The sequence below is a fragment of the Gopherus evgoodei genome, chromosome 3 (genome assembly GCF_007399415.2).
Source record: "Gopherus evgoodei ecotype Sinaloan lineage chromosome 3, rGopEvg1_v1.p, whole genome shotgun sequence".
Taxonomy (NCBI): domain Eukaryota; kingdom Metazoa; phylum Chordata; order Testudines; family Testudinidae; genus Gopherus; species Gopherus evgoodei.
In genome coordinates this window covers 132206825-132226943 of record NC_044324.1, presented here as the reverse complement: position 1 = coordinate 132226943, position 20119 = coordinate 132206825, and the positions used below count along the sequence as shown (strand labels likewise).

The window sequence follows — 20119 nt, the reverse complement described above, 5'->3', positions numbered from 1 at the left end:
CTGCCTTTCTTCCACTCCCTGTAAGCTTTCTGCTTTTGTCTAATCCCTCTCTGAGTTGCTTGCTCATCCAGTTTGGCCTACAACTCCTGCCCATGGTTTTTTTCCCCTTTCTTGGGATGCAGGCTTCTGACAGTCTCTGCAGCTGCGACTTAAAGTTACTCCAGGCCTCCTCCGCATTTAAATCCACTAATTCCTCCGTCCAATCCACTTCCCTAACTAATTTCCTTAACTCTTTAAAATTAGCCCTCGATAAGTCAAAAACCCTAATCCCAGATCTACATTTGTTTATCCTTCCATCTAGTTTGAACTGAATCAGCTCATGATCACTCGAACCAAGGTTGTCCCCTACCACCATTTCTTCTACGAGGTCCTCACTGCTCACCAACACCAAATCTAAAATGGCATCTCCTCTCGTAGGTACTTCAACTACTTGATGAAGAAATCCATCCGCTATCACATCCAGAAAAATCTGACCCCTATTATTCTTGCAAGTACTCGTCCTCGTCTATATCCGGGAAGTTGAAATCCCCCATAATCACACATTTCCCCTTTGTGTTTACTTCATTAAAGACATTAAAGAGGTCTCTATCCATATCCCAATCAGATCCCGGCGGTCTGTAGCACACGCCAAGCACTATCTCAGGGGAAGCTCTAGTTGCTTTTTTACCCAGCGTGATTTTTACCCAGACAGACTCTGTCTTATCCATTCCATCGCTTCTTATTTCGCTACAGTTAATTTCATCATTGATGTACAAGGCTACTCCACCACCTTTGCCTTTCTTCCTGTCTTTTCTAAACAGCACATAGCCTTCAATACCCGTGCTCCAGTCATGAGTACTATCCCACCAGGTTTCAGTTATCCCTATAATAATAATATAATTGATTGTTTAATAATTGTTCTGGTATCTTTCTAGATACCCAAATTCGGATGACTGGTTGTCAAGGTTCCTTTCCCACTCTGAACTTTAGGGTACAGATGTGGGGACCTGCATGGACATTTTAAGCTTAATTACCAGCTTAGATCTGGTATCGCTGCCACCATCCAGATCCTCCATCTGGAACACGCCCTTTCCTCCCAAAACCTTCCCCTTCCAGGGTAGCCTTGAGAGACTTTTTCACCAAGTTCCTGGTGAACACCGATCCAACCCCTTGGATCTTAAAAAAAGGAGAATAACCATCCCCCCTCCTTTCCCCCACCAATTCCTGGTGAGTCCAGATCCAATCCCCTTGGATCTAAAAAACAAGGAAAAATCACTCAAGTATTAAGAAAAAGGCTTCTAATTAAAGAAAAGAAAGGTAAAAGAAAATCCTCTGGGAGAGATTAGCGTACCAGCTACTCTCACAGACAACAGATTCAAAACACAGAGGAGGTTCCCCGGGCACAAATTTAGTTACACAAAAAATACCCAAATACCCAATTTTAATAATTCCCTTAATGGTACCAAGACAAGTTACAAAGAAAATAAACATAAACCTGTTTATCCCTTTCTAAAACTTACTACTCTGATAAGAGGCTGGTTCCTTGACCTTTTTCACTCCGTCTGAAACTGAAAACTAACAAAGGAAAAACTTCCCTTCTTCCTTTTGAAACATCTTGTTCCCCCATTGGTTCCTCTGGTCAGGTGTCAGCTAGGCTAGGTGAACTTCTTAGCCCTTTACAGGTAAAAGAGGCATTAAACCTTAACTATCTGTTTATGACACTGGTCTACAATTCCTCAGGTCCCCTTTGTTCCCTTTTTTGAAGATAGGTACAATGTTTGTCCTTCTCCATCCTCCTGGAGTTCTCAAAGAAAATTGCCAACGGTTCTGATATTGCTTCAGCTAGTTCCGGAAATACCCTAGGATGAATTTGCATCAGACCGTGCTGACTTGAATATATCTAACTTATCTAAATACTCCTTAACCTGTTCTTTCCCTATTTTGGCTTGCACTCCTTCCTCACATAATTAATATTAATTGTGCTGAGTATCTGGTCACCATTAGTGAAGACTGAAGTAAAATAGGCATTGAACACCTCAGCTTTCTTGATGTCATCAGTTATTAGCTCTCCTTTCCCACTAAGTAGAGCATCTACACTGTCCTTTGCCTTTGTCTTACTCATAGTATATTTAAAGAACCTTTCTTATTGCCTTTTATGTCCCTTGCTAGACTTAACTCATTTTTTGCTTTAGCCTTTTCTGACTTTGTCCCAACACATTTGTGCTGTTCTTTTGTATTTCTTCTTAGAAATTCATCCGTTTCCACTTTTTGTAAGATTCCTTTTTGATTTTCAGGTCACTAAAGAGCTCCTGTAGAAGCGATATTAGCCTCTTACTGTTATGCCAATCTTTCCTTTGCATCAGGATAGATCACACTGAAGTTGTGCCTTTGATATTGTCTCCTTGAGAAACTGCCAGCTCTCCTGAATGACTTTATCCCTTAGATTTTCTTTCTATGGGACCTTACCTACCAGTTTTCTGAGTTTGTTAGACTCTGCTGCTCTCACTCCTTCCTTTCTTAGAATACTGAAATCTATAATTTCACAGTCACCTTCCACCTTCAGATTTCCACCAATTCCTCCCAGTTAGTCAGAATCAAATCTAAAATGGCTGTCCCACTGGTTACATCCTCAGCTTTCTGAAACAGAATGTTGTCTCCAATACATTTCAAGAACTTATTAGAAATTTTGCATTTTGCAAGATTACTTTTCCAACAGATATCTGCGTAGTTAAAGTCCCTGATTACTACCAGATCTTCTGGTTTGGATTTTTCTGTTTGTTCTAGAAAATACCTCATCCACCTCCTTTTCCTGATTCAGTGGTCTCTAGTAGACTCCTACCATGACATCACCCCTCTTTTTTCTCTTTTTATCCTTACCCAGAGATTTTCAACTGGTCTGGCTGTCACTTCCTTCTGGACCTCAGAGCAAGTGTATATATTCTTGATGTATAATGCAACAGCTTCTCCCTTTTCTCCTACCAGAACTTCCAGAACAAGCTATATCACTCTACAAGACCAATATTCCAGTCACAAGGTTTATCCCACCAAGCCTCTGTGATGCTAGTTGTCATTATTTAGCAAATGTACGAATATTTCCAGTTTGTCCTATGTATTCCCCATGTTCCTTGCATTTGTGTATAGATATGTAAGATGTTGAGCAGATTTTCCCCACTGATTTCTCTTGTTGCTCTTACGACCCAATACTAACTTTGTCCTCCCAAACCACTAGCCCTCTGTTAAGATCACTTTTTTTATATACTTACCTGTAGGCCTTTGTCATCTCTCCCCTTTAAACCTAGATTAAAGCTCTCCTCACTAGGTTGGTGAGATAGTTTGCAAAGATGCTCTTCCTCTTCTTAGTGAGGTGGAGTCCGTCTCTCCCCAGCAGACCTCCTCCTTGGAACAGCCTCCCAAGGGTGCAGGATGCCAAGCCCTCCTGTTGACACTGTCTGCACAGCCATGCATTCATCTCCAGTATGCACGTGTCCCTGCTTGGACCCTCACCCTTCACTAGGGTAGTATTTTTCTGGAAATTGAGTCAAATTGGGCAAAATGTATTTCAGTGATGTTGGTCAAAAGAATTAGGTCATTTCATTTCTGGAAAATTTTCAGTGTGTGTTTCATCATATCTCAAAACAGTTGGGCCATGCCTAATGTTGTGGAGTGTCTGTTCTCCCTGTTCTAACACTGATGTGCCTCTGCAGTTTAACCTGGTTTGTGAGGACTCCTGGAAGCTGGATCTCTTTCAGTCTTGTGTGAACATTGGATTTTTTATTGGCTCCATAAGCATTGGCTACATAGCAGACAGGTATGTGAGGGATGAAACATTCACTTTGGGTATTTAACATTCATATTTTTAAACACCACATATGATTGAAGGGTAAATGTACACACTGAAAAACTAATTCAAAAGATCACTCAGTCACTTAAAATGGAGTAGTTCCTGGTGGCTGAAATATCTTATTTCCTAAAATATATGGTTCTGATCAGTGGCTCTGTAAAAATGTCATATCCCAGAAGCCAGGACTGGAAGAGCAGGTGGATCACTGCAACTGCCATTTAGAAGCTTCGGTTAGTGCAAAATAAGACTTCTTAGAGGTGTTAGTTCGAAGGAGTATATTAGACCTATTCATAGACTCAGCTGGTTTCTGGGCAAAATCCAAGGTGCTCATTTTGATCTGTAAAGTCTTATGTGTTTTGTACCCTGGCTACCATAAAGACCACCTCCCCTCTTATGCAATGTTTGAGATCAGCTATAGTACTCCTAGTTTGCCCCTGCAGTTTAGATCTGGAACTGCTGAAGGCCACTAGGGCATTCTTAGAAGATGGACCTTCAGTCTGGAATTTTCTGTTGGCTTTGCAACGCCCTTTGGCTGACCCTTAGGACATAATTCAAAATGGCCTGTTTATGTGGGATATGATGGAAGGGGGTATCTGAGTGACTTGAGCTGCTGCTGTTATTGAGCGGAAAGAAGAAATTGACTTTGGCTGTCATTTGTCACTCTGCTATTTTTGTTAGTGTACATTCATTGTACTGGGTTGCAGAGTTTTGACTGGTGGTGCATTTTTATAAATCAAATAACTAAATAAATGGTTCTCCATTAAACCAAACCAAAATGTCTTTCCAGCATTGTAATAAGCCTGTTTCTTTTGGAAACATTTGCTTTTGAATATCAGTGGAGCCACTATACCACCAATGGAAAGACAACTGCGGATCCAATATGAAATTTCTGAGCACTATAGCTGGGGAAGAATGACTGGAATGAGGCAAAAATTAGGGTCACTGCATAGGTCAATGGAGAAACTACTGTAGCATAGAAGAAGAACTACAGATCAATGTAGCGCAAGTCAGACAGCCACCACAGGATGTTTCCAGAGCACATTAACCAGGTCAGTAATTGTTCGTGCTAAGAAAATGTGCAAACACATAGGTGAAAGGAGTTTGTAAGAACTCACCACTGTCACTGTAAATGGAAAATCTTGGTGGAGGAAATCACAAAGCAATTCCTGTCTTCATTAAAAGCGGGGGGGAAAATCATATGAGAAAAGGAGATATAAGGACAGAGACTCTATGCCTGCTGGGAATCCCCAGCAGGCCTAGAGTTGGAATAGCTGGCTCCTCTGTGAAACTCCCCTGGCTGCAGCTCTCAGTTTTGAGGGCAAGTTGTGGGTGAGGGGAAGCATGGACGGAGCATTCTGTGCTCTGGCTATGCCAATTGACAGCTGGACCACTGAAGGCCATAGCCAGCCAGTGTAAACTAGAACAGCACCCGGCCCCAGCAGACAAACCAGCCCCAGGATTAGGATGTCACATCTGGCTGCTTGGCATTTTCTCATCCAGCTGAGACCAGCTGTGAAGGCAGCGGAGTTAAACAATGACTGCAGCACGTACTTTCCTCCTTTTAAAATCCAAGTCAACATGTACCCCAGAAAAGAGCCATCACTTCTCCAAAATTCTTGCTTCTTCTGTGCAACCCAGGGAACTACAGCTGCTGTCCACTATACATCACATGACTTGGACTTTGAGAATATCTAAAAATGCACAGCAGTGGCTTGACTTTCTCCCCTCTTGATTATTATGCACATATATGGGCACAGGAGGGGGTACCCCTATAAAATGAGTGGGAAATTAATCAAAATGCTGTAGGTGGTACAGGAACAATCCAGAAGCATTTCTCAGTATTCTTTCCCTAGCAAAATAGATGGTTCTATCAGCAATTCTCTCTTTAGAGGAGGACTACAGGTGTTACAGTACAAGGTTAGACTGTATGTACATGAGAAACTGCTCTGAACAAAACTTGGGAGAAGAAAACAGATCTTTCAATAAAATGAATTCAAAAAGTATTGCTTTGCAACCAGCATGACTCAGCCACATGAAAATGTGCTCTTCAGTTATGTTTTGCACAATGTAATGCATGTCATGATCACAGATACATTTGTTTCTCTGCAGGTTTGGTCGTAAATTATGCCTGTTAATTACAATCCTTGTCAATTCCATTTCTGGAGTTCTCATGGCCTTTGCACCAAGCTACACATGGATGCTGATCTATCGTTTCATACAAGGACTGGTCAGCAAGGGGGGCTGGTTAACAGGCTACATATTGAGTAAGACAGATTGCAATTACCACTCGGGGTGAATAAAGCCCCGGGTGTAGAAGTAGGGCTGAACAGATTTGTTCCAATACAGCTGAATGTAAGGAATTATTAGCTCACTGGGTAACACACAGAAAAATGAAGCTCATTTCAGTCATTGAAAAACTGCATTCTACACTCAAAACCAAGATTTATGTCAAAATCACATTTTCTTTTCAGATGAGACAGTATCAGGGTTTTTATATCCAAGTCTTTGAGAAGTTACACATGTTGGAAGAAGATAATTTGGGAAAATACTGTGCCTTCCCACATTAACAAGCATATGTTCAAATAAACACCCATATAAGGACATGGATTAATTGGAAAAGCTGTCAAAGGCAGGTTAAATTTTAAGGGTATGCCTACAGCCGGGAGTGAGCCCAGGAAGATCCAGGGCTAGTCACCATAGTATGGACTGCAGGAGTTGGGTGGGCTTCTATTTAGGTGCCTCACCTGCGTCACTGGCCATGTCATAACGTCCACACTACTATTTTTAGAACGCTAGCTCAAGCACGTCTGTCTACCCGGGCTGGGAGGCACGCTCCCAGCTGCAGTGAACACACAGAGAACAGAGTGAGTGGGGCTGGCCTCGAAGGGTAGTGAGTAATGTCATATCCAAATTGAAGTTTTTGTTCCCCAGACTTTTTGTGGTTCCATGACTTGAGACCTTATAAAAAAACCTTACTTCCAGACAAGGTAAGGTTACCGCATGACAATATTAGACTTCCTTTTTACATTTAGAAAACCAAAGCACTTAAATGCAGGAACCAAATAGGTAAACACATCCCCTGTCCTCATAATATGTTAATGGGTGAAATCCTGGCCCTACTGATGTCAATGGCAAAACTCCCCTTCACTTCAGTGAAGTACACCAAGTACAAAGAAATGCATATTTCATCACAACTCAACGCCCTTAACTCTGACACAATAAATACTCTTCTTTCATATGAAATCTCAAATTGAGAACATACCACTAAGCCCTTTCTGAAAAAAAGAAATCTAAAAATTAAATATGCATACAGTAATGATACTGAACAGCTTCTAACAGAAGTCCACATAAACATACATCAACAATGTTTTATAATTTATTAAACTACATACACAACATTCTCAAGAAACATTATAAGTTCTCTACCTCCTCCCCTGTCCTCTCCCCACCAGATCTAGTGCCATTTTCCACTTAGCGGTATTCATGTAAAAAAATAAATATTTAGATACCAAAATCACTGTTAGAAATTTACTGTGGCTTAGTAACATCCAAATTTTTCAAAAAGTCTACGCATTTCTGTTCATGAAACATGACAAATTTGAAGAATTTGGTTTTTAAATAGTTACTCTACATCACTGAAGAGAACTCAGTTTAAAGGCTTCTAGATAGGACAGAAGTTTTACAAGATCATAAATTCTAGAATCTATAAAAAAAATTATGGTTTTAAATTAGGGGATCTAGGTTCTCCAATGTCTAAATTGATTTATCACTGATTATTTTCTACCTTGATTTGTGTTATCTTTTTAGTCACAGAATTTGTTGGCTTAAGCTATAGAAGGACAGTAGGAATTGTTTACCAAGTAGCCTTTACTGTTGGACTCCTCGTACTCTCTGCTATTGCTTATATGATTCCTCACTGGAGATGGCTGCAGCTCACTGTTACTCTGCCAAACTTTTTCTTCTTGCTCTATTACTGGTAAGCAAATTTATATTTCACCTAAGAACAAAAATACAAAATGGAGATTTTAGTTCACAGTTTGAGCTCCTTTTGACAATGTTAGTTTACTGTTAGGGCTAGTCAAAAGGTTTCAGCTGCAACATTTAACCATTAAAAATGGTGTTTCACCAGAACTGAAAATTTTCCACAGGAAAGGATCAATTTCTGCAGAACTTTCCATTAGAAAAACCTAAATGAAACCTTCTATTTCATGTCAGGTCAACATTAACTTCTGTGTCTACCAAAGCCACTGCGCTGATTCATGGGATTTGTAGTTTAAGGCCTTTCATGCCCTGGTCCTCCAACTGGACTATATCTCCCTTGGTGCATGGCATGCTTTCTCTGCTGCTGAGCCATTGCAGTATGTCATGGGAGTCCCATAAGAATCAATCACAGGAAAAGACCACCTTGCATCATAGCTGATGTAGTTCAACCAGGGTGCATGGCCTATAGGAGATAATGGGGCAGTAAGGACCCAGAACAACTCACATAAGGTATTCCAGTGTCTGAAGCAGACATACACACTAATGTCAACCTGATCCAAAACAGAATGTGTCGACTTTTCTGGATTTAAATTTTTTTGGAACTTGTTCTGCAAAAAGTTTTGATATTTTGACTTTTCTTCCTGATTCAGGATGAAAAGAAATGTTGAGATATTGGAGTTCCCAGGGGATGGAAATTCCATTTTTCCATTAGCTCTACTTTGCACTCGATTACACAGCTAACCTGAAATTTTAGAATATTCCGCACAAAAAATCTACCACATCTTGAATGCAGTGTTATGGTCAATCTAGCACTCAGTGTTGTTAATGAGTGAAGAGGTTGTTACCTAACAATGTAAGATGCTCTATTCCATTCTATCATCCATAGCAAGGGTGCTGCATCTCCAGCACCTCCTCTGTACATTTAGCCCCAGAATGGCAATAACAAAACATTAGACACTAGGTCACTATTCTAGCCTTATTTAGTGATGGGGTTGGGATTCAAATCCAGGTCTGAATTTTGCATTTCATCTCACTTCTTCCAGGCTTGTCTTTTTTTTTTAATCTGGAGGCTTCAGTTTGATCCATTAGAGAGCTAGGGGCCAGCTGTAAAATTCAATAGTACATCTGGGCTTGAACTCCCCACCACCCACTATTACCCCATGCACAGAGTTCCAGGGGCTGTCTCTAGACCCATCTCTAGCAGTGAGATTTAACATTTGAAACGTGGGTGTCTTTAAGCAGTGGGAAAGATGAGGACAGTGATTTGTAACTTTTTAAAAGTTACTCATTTAATTTAAGAGCATATTTATTAGTACTATTCAATATTTTAATTAACAACTTGGATAATGGAGTGGAGAGTATACTTATAAAATTGGAAGATGACATCAAGCTGGGGGAGGAGGGGTGCTATTAATTTGAAGGACAGGATTAGAACTGAAGACAACCTTAATAAATTGGAGAATTTGTCTGAAATCAACAAGATGAAATTCAGTAAAGACAAGTGCAAAGTACTCCACTCAGGAGGGGAAAATCAAATGCACAACTACAAAATGGGGAATCCCTGGCTATGCAGTAGTAGTACTGAAAAGGATCTGGGGGTTATAGTGGATCACAAATTGAATATATGTCAACAATGTGATGCAGATGAGAAAAAGGCGAATACAATTTGGCGGAGTTATTAACAGGAATGTCATATATAAGACACGAGAGGTCATTGTTCCACTCTGTGCAGCACTGTTGAGGCCTCAGTGGAGTACTGTGTCCAGTTTGGGGCGGAACTTTAGGAAAGATGTGGACAAACTCAGGAAAGTACAGAGTAGAGCTACATAAATGAGAAAAGGTTTAGAAAACCTAACCTATGAGAAAAGACTAAAAAACTGGTCATGTTTAGTCTTGAGAAAAGAAGAGTGACAGGGATGGGTAATCTGATAGCTTCCTTCAAAGCGAATCATAGAAATGTAGGGCTGGAAGGGATCTCTAGAGGTCATCAAGTCCAGCCCCTTTTGCTGGAGTAAGATCAAGTAAACCTAGAGCAGCGGCTCTCAAACTTTTGTGCTGGGGACCCCTTTCACATAGCAAACCTCTGAGTGTGACTCCCCCTTATAAATTAAAAATATATAAAAATGTTTTTAACACCATTATAAATGCTGGAGGAAAAGCGGGATTTGGGGTGGCGGTTGACAGCTCGTGACCCCCCCATGTAATAACCTCACGGCCCCCTGAGGGGTCCCGACCCCCAGTTTAAGAACCCCTGACCTAGACCATCCCTGCCATGTGTTTGTCCAACCAGTTCTTAAACAAATATAAGTAGGACGATGATCAGTTCTTGTCCATGTCCACTGAAGGTAGGGCAAGAAGTCATGGGTTTAATCTGCAGCAAGGGAGATTTAGATCAGATTTAGGAAAAACTTTCTAACTATAAGGGTAGTTAAGCACTGGAATAGCCTTCCAAGGGAGGTTGTTGAATCCTCATCACTGAAGGTTTTTAAGAACAGATTAGATATACACCTGTCTAAGATGGAGTAGGTACACTTGGTCCTGTCTCAGTTCAGGGTTTCATTAGATGACCTGCCGAGGTCCCTTCCAGCCCAACATTTTTATGATTCTATTGGTTTAAAATGGCAAACAAAGATAACAAATCTGTAAACATTTTGTCAGAATTTCAGCAAAAAGTTTCATCACAATTTCACAATCTAGAAAAATGTCAACCCCTTCTCATATTTTATGGACAGAATTTTTTTACATTTCAAAATATACCAAACTGGGTTTTTTCCCTAAAAGCCAAATGATGTCATCATAAACAGAAGACTTAAGTAAGAATAGAAAGTTTATTTTACCTCCATATTTGGCACTGGCCTGACCACTGATGGAATATGTGTCTAGTTCTGATGTCCACAAACTGCAAGGATGTTGATAAATTGGAGAGGGTTCAGAGAAGAGCCATGGGAAAGGTTTAGAAAACCTGCTTTATACTGATTGAGCTCCTTGAGTGTCTCTGTTTAGCTTAGCCTTCTCTTTGTTAAAGAGTGACTAGCACAGTTTATAAGTACCTATGTGGGGAACAAATATTTAACAATAGGCTCTTCAATCTACACAGATCCAATGGCAGGAAGTTAAAACTAGAAAAATTCAGACTGGAAAAGAAATGAAATTTTTTTTTAAACAGTGAGATAATTAATCACAGGAACAATTTACCAAGGGTTGTGAGGGATTCTCCATCACTAGTAATTTTTAAATCAAGATTGAACATTTTTCTAAAAGATATGCTCTCGGAATTATTTTGGAGGAGTTCTCTGGCTTGTGTTATACAAGAGGATAGAGTAGATGATCACAATGATCTCTTGTGGCCTTGGAAATGATGAACCTGAGAGTAGCTAAGCATCCTCACCCCCCCATGACTTCAGCTGGAGTTATGGGTGTCCTGTACCCCTTAATGTCCTATCAACAGAAACTCAATTTAGTTTGAATACACAGTGTTACAGTGACATATTTTGTTTCCACATACCTGTGCCTGGTTGCTTGTGTTGCAGGTGTCTGCCAGAGTCACCAAGGTGGCTGATAGCTCAACAGAAAAATGACAAAGCCATGAAAATTATTAACCGTATTGCCAAGGGAAATGGGAAAAAGGTGCCTCCCTCTTTACAGGTGATCATGTATTTTTTCCTGGGTGTGTAATTACAAGCAAACAATGCTATATATTTAGGATTGCTCTGAATCCAGAACAGGGAGCAAACTGACAAGCCAAAGTGCTGCAAATCTGCAAAGTGGAGTTGAGTGGTTTTCTTCTGTGAAAGCCTTGGATATTAAAACACACTCATATGAATGAAGACTCCTATAAATATTCCGATAGCCAAAATGAGTTCTTCCTCTTATGAAGTATCAAGCAGTATTCAACCAACCAGATCACATCTGACTGAAAATTCCAAAGTATCTTTTATTTATTTATTGCTTTTAAAAAGAAATGTTGCTTCATTTAATGAGGTGGCTTTGGTACAGACAGACAGCTGGGGGAAAGGGTGGGCTGTTTAAGTGTCCACACTTCCCCTCAGTTTTTGATAACTTTACAGACAACTCTTAATTGGTAAATGAAAAATTCCAGAAATGATGCTTATGTTGATCCAATGAAAATAAACAAGGCCAAACTCCCCAGACTCTCACCCCCTAACCTCTTCCTTAATGTCCCTCTGGTTCTTTCCTAGAGTCTCAACCCTGAAGAGGAAGATGGGGAAAAGCTGAGCCCTTCATTTCTAGACTTGGTCAGAACACCTCAGATAAGGAAACATACACTCATTTTGATGTACACTTGGTAAGGGAGGGTAACGTGGTTTTCATTTCAAAGCATTAAACCACCCCCCATCATCCCCCACATAGTTACTTTTGCTCTGTTTTCCTCAAATGGCCCTTGACTGGCAGTGATTCTTAATTCTTTGAATAATCTATCCCTTTGCAAACTTGGCTTGAATTGGGCTCTGCTCTCTGCCTAGGTTCACAAGCTCTGTTCTGTACCAGGGGCTCATCATGCACATGGGGATTGCTGGTGGGAACATTTATCTGGATTTCTTCTATTCTGCACTGGTTGAATTTCCAGCCGCCCTCATACTCATACTCACAATTGATCGCATTGGCCGTCGCTATCCCTGGGCTACAGCAAATCTGGTGGCAGGGGCTGCTTGCCTTATTACAGCTTTCATCCCAGACGGTGAGTTACTCAAGCTTTTGTTAGTCTGTGTCACCGTTACCCCTGAGAGAGTGTGAGTGTTCTGGAGAACTGAAAAGACCACTTTTGCTATTATAGTCCACATCAGTGTTGCAATTCAATGGGAACAAATTATAGGTATTTTTCCACAAGCATTGGTGAAGATAAAAATTACCAATCATTTCCCCCCTCTCTAAGAGCTTTTTATAAAGCAAGTGCTGAAAAAAGGGGCACATAATGGGCTAAATTTCCCAAATGGCTTCAACTCAGCCTGCAAATTTACACATGCAAGTTCACAAGCACACCGTTTTGGCCAGACATGTCTTTGTACATCCCAAATTTTGTATTTGCACACACACAAAACTGGTACAAACCTAACCTGATGGACAATCCCAGTGACAGACCCCAGGATCTTACTAATTTTAATATGCTCTTTTACATGTATAGTCTCAGGTGCACCAGTCACTTAAGATTTAATACATAATATATCTTCCCCAAACTTTTACATACAGCCCAAAAACTGAGCTCAGCTGACAGAACAAACTCATTTTAAAACAGTGATCGGACACTTCCTGGTTTATACAAGGAGGTGATGTACTCTAATCAATTAGATTTGTGGCTAGAGCTAGGAAATCCTGAGTTCTAATCTTAGTTCTGTGTGTATGTGGCCCTTGGGCAAGTGACTTTGTCTTTGTTGCTTTCATTTTACAAATAGGGAAACGAAGAGATCACTGCTTACCCTATCACCCACGAGAGTTGTGGGGGTCAGTTACTTTATGACTGTACAGCACACTGACAAATCTAAAATGCTTAAAAAACTCTGAAGTATTAGTATTGCAAACTGATATGGGGTGAAAGGAGAACCCATTCGTAGCTCCCCCGTGGGATTCCTGTGCTGTATGGTATTTACTAAATGCAATCTTTCACACTCTTATGACATGATCAGAAGAAACCAGCCACCTTTGTAACTAACATGTGACTTCCTTCCAGATATCTATTGGTTAAAAATTACTGCAGCTTGCTTAGGCAGAATGGGAATTACCATGTGCTATGAAATGGTTTGCCTAGTGAATGCAGAATTGTACCCAACATTTCTCAGGTGGGTGCACCGTCTTCTGTTAATCCAGTATAAAATGTAATGGATAAGAGTGCAGAGTGTCTCTATTTACTGATTCAAGGGTATCACAGAAACATGTTAGAGCCACACACTGCACATCAGAAAAAACACAACAGCATGTCTATCAAATGACAGAAGTTTGTTTAAAAACTAAACAGCACAGTGGGCCACCTGTAACCTATCCAAATACATTGCCTGGCCCAATGGAGCAGAACTTGATGCAGAACATTCACTGCAAAAGTTATTTCAGATACCACAAAACACAGGACTGGATTTGACAATCATCACTCTATAGGTGGATATTTAGCATCTCGGCCAGGGACAGCCAGGGCCGGCTCTGGCTTTTTTGCCACCCCAAGCAAAAATAAGGGGGGGGCAGGTCCACTGGATCAGCAAAGCAGGGGGAATAAAAGGAACGGCTGGTGCGGCAAAGCTGGTAGGGAGGGGAACAACACAAAAATGGTGGGGCTGGAGCAGGTAAGTGGGTGGGCGGGGGAGAAACAACGACACGACCGGCTAAGCAGGGGAAAAATAAAACAAAAAATCCCTACAGGGCGACTGGAGCCAGGGGTCTCCTTGTGCTGCAGTGTGCGCGCCTGATCTAATGGGGGGGGAAGGGTGGAGAGAGAGAAGGACAGTGGCCAGTGCTTCAGCGGGGCGCTCGCCACATGGCCCCGACTGCAGCGCCGCCTGCTGGGAGGGCTCCACTCCGGTTGGCAGAGAGGGAAGGACGTGGGCTGCCCTGCCCAGTTTGCTGCAGGGCGCTCCCCTGCTCCGCACTGCCGCCCCCTACAGGGCAGCCACAGCAACAAACAAAAAAAAAAAGAAAGAAAGAAAAAAGCTGCAGTGCCGCCCTAGGATTGGGTGGAATGCCGCCCCTGAGACTCTGCCACCCCAAGCATGAGCTTGCACAGCTGGTGCCTGGAGCCGGCCCTAGGGACAGTGAAACACACTTGGTGCTGGCTGATTTTAAGACTGATTCAGGCTTGTAGCTGTGGTGATACTGAAAGGCTTCCCCCAGAAGCTGATGAAAAAGGAGCCAATAAAGAATGAAAAAGCTGCAGCAACAGAGATCTAGTGGAAGCAAGCCAGGAGAAAGTGATTAGGGCCTGGGGATTGCCAATGGAGGCTGGCTGGAGACTGTTGCTACAGTAGGGGAAGCTGTTGGCCATGTAGTGCCTGAACAAAGTGCTTTTGTATTTACAAAATACACCTAAAAACAAATTTCAAGCAATGTGAACAGCAGCCCAGATAACCTGCACCTGGCATGTCATGGTGCCATAAGAGACCCAGGCTCTGTTCTCTGCTCTCGCCTCTTTCTCTCTCAGCTTACACTACAATGGACGACAGAGCCACAGACTAACCATAGCAGGTTGCTGAAGCGTATGTTACAAATCATTTAAATGCCTCCTCTGGCCTCATCCTTTTCCCCTTCCCTCCAAAAAAAAAAAACCTGACTAAATGAAAGTATTATACAATGAAGAAAGAAAACCTACAGGACATTTTTGTCCATCTCTTTACCAACACAGGATTATTCCTTATAGTGCTTTTTCTAGTGCTTTATCCAGTCTAGATTTATATCTCCAAAACAATGGGGCTTCCATTGCACCACCAAAGGAACACTTGCATTTCTAGTACATCTCACTGGAAGATATGCCTGACATTTCACCCGTTTTTTTTAATCAAATGCCTCCTATTATTCTTGGTGGTTATTAGCCCAGTCAGAAGTGGATTTTTTAAAGTTCCTTTTTATTGTTTTTATTTCCTCACCAATGTTTGCAACTTTTCCCAATTTATATTATCTGTGAATTTCATTAACAAGATATTTATCCCCTCTTCCCAGATCATTAATGAAGATGTTAAATAAGACCATGTTTCAGACCAATGCCTAGTGCACAGACCAATTCCTAGGTTCTTCTGGACATCTCTGTAGTACCTACTGTTGTTCTCATTATAGCCCAGTTGGGACATTTCCATCGCAATATGCAACAGATTAGACACATCCCTCCTAGCATTGTTAATAGGAATGGTTTGCCTATTCTTCTGTATGCATTGCTAAAAATGTTTAAGTGAATAACTGCAGAATTCTTTTTAAACAAATTAATAATGGGGGAACATTTCACATACATGTATTTTCTAGGAACCTGGGAGTACTTGTCTGTTCTTCCATGTGTGATATTGGTGGGATCATAACTCCATTTGTTGTCTACAGACTGGCAGAGATCTGGCATGAACTGCCACTTGTAGTTTTTGGTAAGAGTTCTGTATTGTAGAGTGACTGTATTTACTATATGCAGGGTTGTTGTAGTCACATTGGTCCCACCATATTAAAGAGACAAGGTAGGTGAGATATCTTTTATTGGACCAACTTCTGTTGGTGAGAAAGACAAGCTTTCAAGCTTACACAGAGCTCTTCTTCAGGTCTGAGAAATGTATTCAGTTACAGATGCACAATCTGTTCAACCTTTTACATAACAGTGACAGCTCTGTGTAAGCTCAAAAGTTTCTCTCTCACCCACAGAAGCTGTCTAACAAACAATATTACCTCACCCACCTTGTTTCTGTATTTACCATGTCCTAGATAAATTGTTCCCATGGTTAATTGCCCTCAACCTAATATTTTTTAATCTTATTCCTAGTCTGAATTTTTCTAGCTTCAGCTTCCATCCACTGGATCATGGCATGCTTTTGACTGATAAAGAGCACACTACCATCAGAAATCTCTTCTCCATATAGGTACTTGGAGACCATGAACTAATGAGTCATCTCTTAACCTTTTCCATTAGACTAAAAGGAGCTGAGTTTATTCAGTGTAGCTCAGAGGACAGATGTTTCCAGACCTCAAATAATGCTCGCAGCCCTTTTTAGAACCCACTCCAATTTAACAACATCCTTTTAGAAGTGTGGACAGAAAGGGACACTTCCCCAAGTGATTTATGCAAGGTAGAAAGTCTGTGGCAGAGTAAGGAATTGAATCTTGGTCTCCTGCATCCCAGGTTAGCATCCTAACCATTCAACCATGCTTCCTTACCTCTTGGCTTACTGGGCTGTCCATGAATACTGGCCAGTTGCTTCCATGAGTCCTTGGATGAGGGAAACAGCCAACTCACCACAGCCTACTCCCCACAGAAGCCAGTGATGATTCTCTAAAGGACTCCAACTCCTTGATACAGCTATGGAAAATGCTATATTTCCCTAGTACCCAAGCAACAATGTAGGAGGTTTATCCAGCTCATGGAACATTTAACACATAGTGTCTGCAGCAACAGATGAGACTCTGCAATATTTCACGGAAAGTGGATGGTTTGAAGGATTTAGGATGCGTGGTTGTGGGACGGAGGGAACAGATTGCCCAGGCAAAGGGATAGAGTTGGAGTGAAATCTCCTCATTCACTAATTTTGTAAGAGAACTATCCTAGTAGACAATACTGTGCACTAGGAGATACACCATATTTTTCCCTGTTGTTCTCATGACAGAAAGATTCATTAAAATGTCATGGCTTAGAAATGACCTGTATTACTTAATATTCTTTCACTGTGGACTCAGTGTTGGAATTTTGTTTGAGATGACAGCAATATGTTAGATACACCAGCTAAATTAGGTTAGGCCTTCACCACAGGCATATGGTCCCAAAGCGGTCAGGCCCCAGTGGAGGACTGATGTAGCAGAGTGCCATCCCTTCCCTTTCCAAGTTCACATCCTCTGCCAACAAGTGGGGAAGAGGCAGCCAGTAGCACAGGAGCTTCACCAGGGGAAGTCTCAGTTGGCATGTTGGAGCCAGAATCTAGCTCCTTTGTGCCCTCTGAGTGGTGCAAGGGCTAAGCCACACCTGAGAGATGTGTAGCCCAGCCTTTCTCGTCTCATCTCAAAAGGGCCTCAGTAATAAGAGCAGAGCCTACTGAAAAAATGGAACAACTTATTCATTCAGCAGAGGCAGCTTTGCCCCAAATTCATAATCATTGCTGCAAATGAATATTAAACCATGTCATGCTCACTATGTATTTTGTATCAAATTTAACCCTTTTGCGTGATCTTTGTTCCAAGCTGTTGTTGGTTTAATTGATGGTGGACTGGTTCTGCTCCTACCTGAGACCAAAGGGAAAACTTTGCCTGAGACCATAGAAGATGCTGAAAACATGCACAGGTACAGTACCATGCAGCCTAAGAGAAATTTGTGTCAAACCTTATTAACAAAATCTCCCTCAGAATCCCATTTTATTGTACATCCCTGGAAGGATCTGTTATTAGTCTACTTTGCAGGCACAGAAATGCAGAACACTAAAGTCACGGTGTAATACCTGAAAAGACTATGCACAGTTTTTCTACAGTGGTGGCAAGATAGCAGATTATAAATTATACCATTTTATTTAATCCAGGCTCTAAATGTCATTGCTATTCTTGGACTTGTTTTAACAAAATGTGAAGAGGGTGGAATCCTTATTCCTAAGTATTCCAGTAAATTCGTAGTGGTTTGGCTGGTTTGTGTGTTAAATGTAACATGTCATACTAAACCCACATCAGGAGTCACAATGATACAGTATTTCACAACTACAAAATAATGGCATCTGTTTTTGTTTTCCCCAACAGTCCAATTTATGGTTCAGATCATTTTGCATTGCCATCCCCTTCTCTCTACCAAGCATCGTATTAGTTTCAGAATGTTTGTTGGTGCAGTCGCAAAGCACTACCATACTTCCTGCCTACCAGGAATCCAAGAACAAATAACAGAGGTCGTGAGCTGGCCTTTGGATAGCAGTATCACGGCTATACTGCATGAGCTAATCAAGCTGTACACAAGTATATAGCTGAAAGGAAGTTTGTTTTACATGGAATTTGAAAAGCTGCGACCTTGATGTTGGCTGTTCAATACAGGCCCGTGCATTACATACTGAGAGGCAGCAAACTTTCATCTGTAGGTATGTGGAATGAAGTCTTCACTGTGACAGCAATAGCAGCTGTCATGAATAAAAGGGAACAGCAAAGAACTAAAGGTGACTTTTGAACCCACGGCTTAATTCAGTGCAGGGTCTTTGTAGTAGGAAAGAGCCTTGGCAGTGAGTTTTGGCAGCTGATTCACCTTTTCTCCCAATAGGAAAAAAAGTTACATAAAAGATGCAAAGGCAGCATTCCTAGGAAAAAAAATCTAGGCTATTGTAAAATAGATTGGCTGGGTTCAGAGTTTACATCTCATTTTGTTCAGTGACAGGGAAACTACCCTCAAGCTGAGGTAATAGCTGTGCAAGGTAAAGTCAGGTTCTAGTTTGGCTTATTTAATTGCCCTCATGCAAGGCAAGGAGTTTTGGGAAAACTGTCCCTAATTATATTGGATACAGCTTAGACACTGCTTGACATATCCTTTCCAGTCAGAATACCAATAGATACCAACTTAAAATGTGTCATCAGTGTAGTAGAGAAGGTTTACAATGTGTTTTCCACTTTTTAGATGCTTTTGTGCAAATAAAATAGTTGCTCAAATGCTCACGGACAGCTCCCATTAAAAAAAGAACAAGCAGACCTGAAGCCAAAGTGAGCAAATAAATACAGTGTGGTATTCACCCAGCACATGTGCATGCGCTCTCTCTTTTTAAATCCCTACGGGCCAGCTTCTTAGCTGCTGTAAACTGGCATAGCTCTATTGACATCAGCTGAGAATGTGGTGTGATACACTTCAGTTTAGGCACAGCTGTGGCTGATGGGGAAAGAGAAGAGAATAAGGAGAAAGAACAAGGGGACAGTGGTGAATTTGACCCTCCAAGAAGCCATTCATGCACCATGATGATTAAATGGCAACATCAGCACATCTCTGAAGTAGGAAACTGGGATGGTTAGGGCTGACTATTATTGGGGTTTCCAGACTCTAGTTTTAGTTGTTTTTAACTTGGCCAAATTTTAACAGTGCAGACTTTAATTTTCCATGCCTCAGGCTAAACTTTGGGGAGAAATGGTTCAGCCATTTCCAAGAATGAAGCTGGGGGAAACATTATTTTGCCCCAATCAAAAATTCTTGTGCCCTCTCTTTAAAAAGCTCTATCATCCCCATGCTTTGGAGCAAGGAATTGGGTAGTGGCCTTTGTGTCAGGGACAGACCGTGTGCTATTCCTAGGCAAATCTACCCAAATTTGCCCAATTTATAAGTCTGAAGAACTGCAGTTTGCACATGCTCTCTTGAGACTCTCAAGTAAATGCCCCAAAGATTCGGATTTCACTGGGCATGCTCCAGCCTAGGGCTGAGCAGGACTTTCCCTGCACTTGCAGCTCTGAGCTGCTGTGGGCTGCACCAAGCCCAAGCACCTGAACTGAGAGTAAGGAGCCTGACTTTCCTGTGCTCTCAGTGACCCACTGCTCAAGGTGGTGTCTGATTCAAATGCAGAGGGGAGAAAAGCCAGATAAAAACAGATTGACGGGATAGAAGCAGGAGCTGTAGATTAGGACAAGGAACCTTGGCAGGGGAGACTGGCTGCGCAAGGAGACAGGCTGGAAGTGGAGTCTAGAGGGACTGGGAGC

The 20119-nt window shown here is 41.5% G+C and overlaps 1 protein-coding gene across 1 annotated transcript in view; it reads left to right on the top strand.

The window, feature by feature from the left end:
- The window catches only part of LOC115647547 (solute carrier family 22 member 2-like), a 34765-nt gene that overhangs the window by 8314 nt on the left and 6332 nt on the right, over positions 1-20119 (top strand). Inside the window, exons 2-10 of the mRNA XM_030554263.1 lie at positions 3684-3787; positions 5930-6084; positions 7628-7796; positions 11332-11446; positions 12001-12107; positions 12286-12500; positions 13488-13596; positions 15755-15867; positions 17660-17759. Coding sequence (XP_030410123.1) covers positions 3684-3787; positions 5930-6084; positions 7628-7796; positions 11332-11446; positions 12001-12107; positions 12286-12500; positions 13488-13596; positions 15755-15867; positions 17660-17759 — 1187 coding nt within the window. The remainder of the gene's footprint in view (positions 1-3683; positions 3788-5929; positions 6085-7627; positions 7797-11331; positions 11447-12000; positions 12108-12285; positions 12501-13487; positions 13597-15754; positions 15868-17659; positions 17760-20119) is intronic.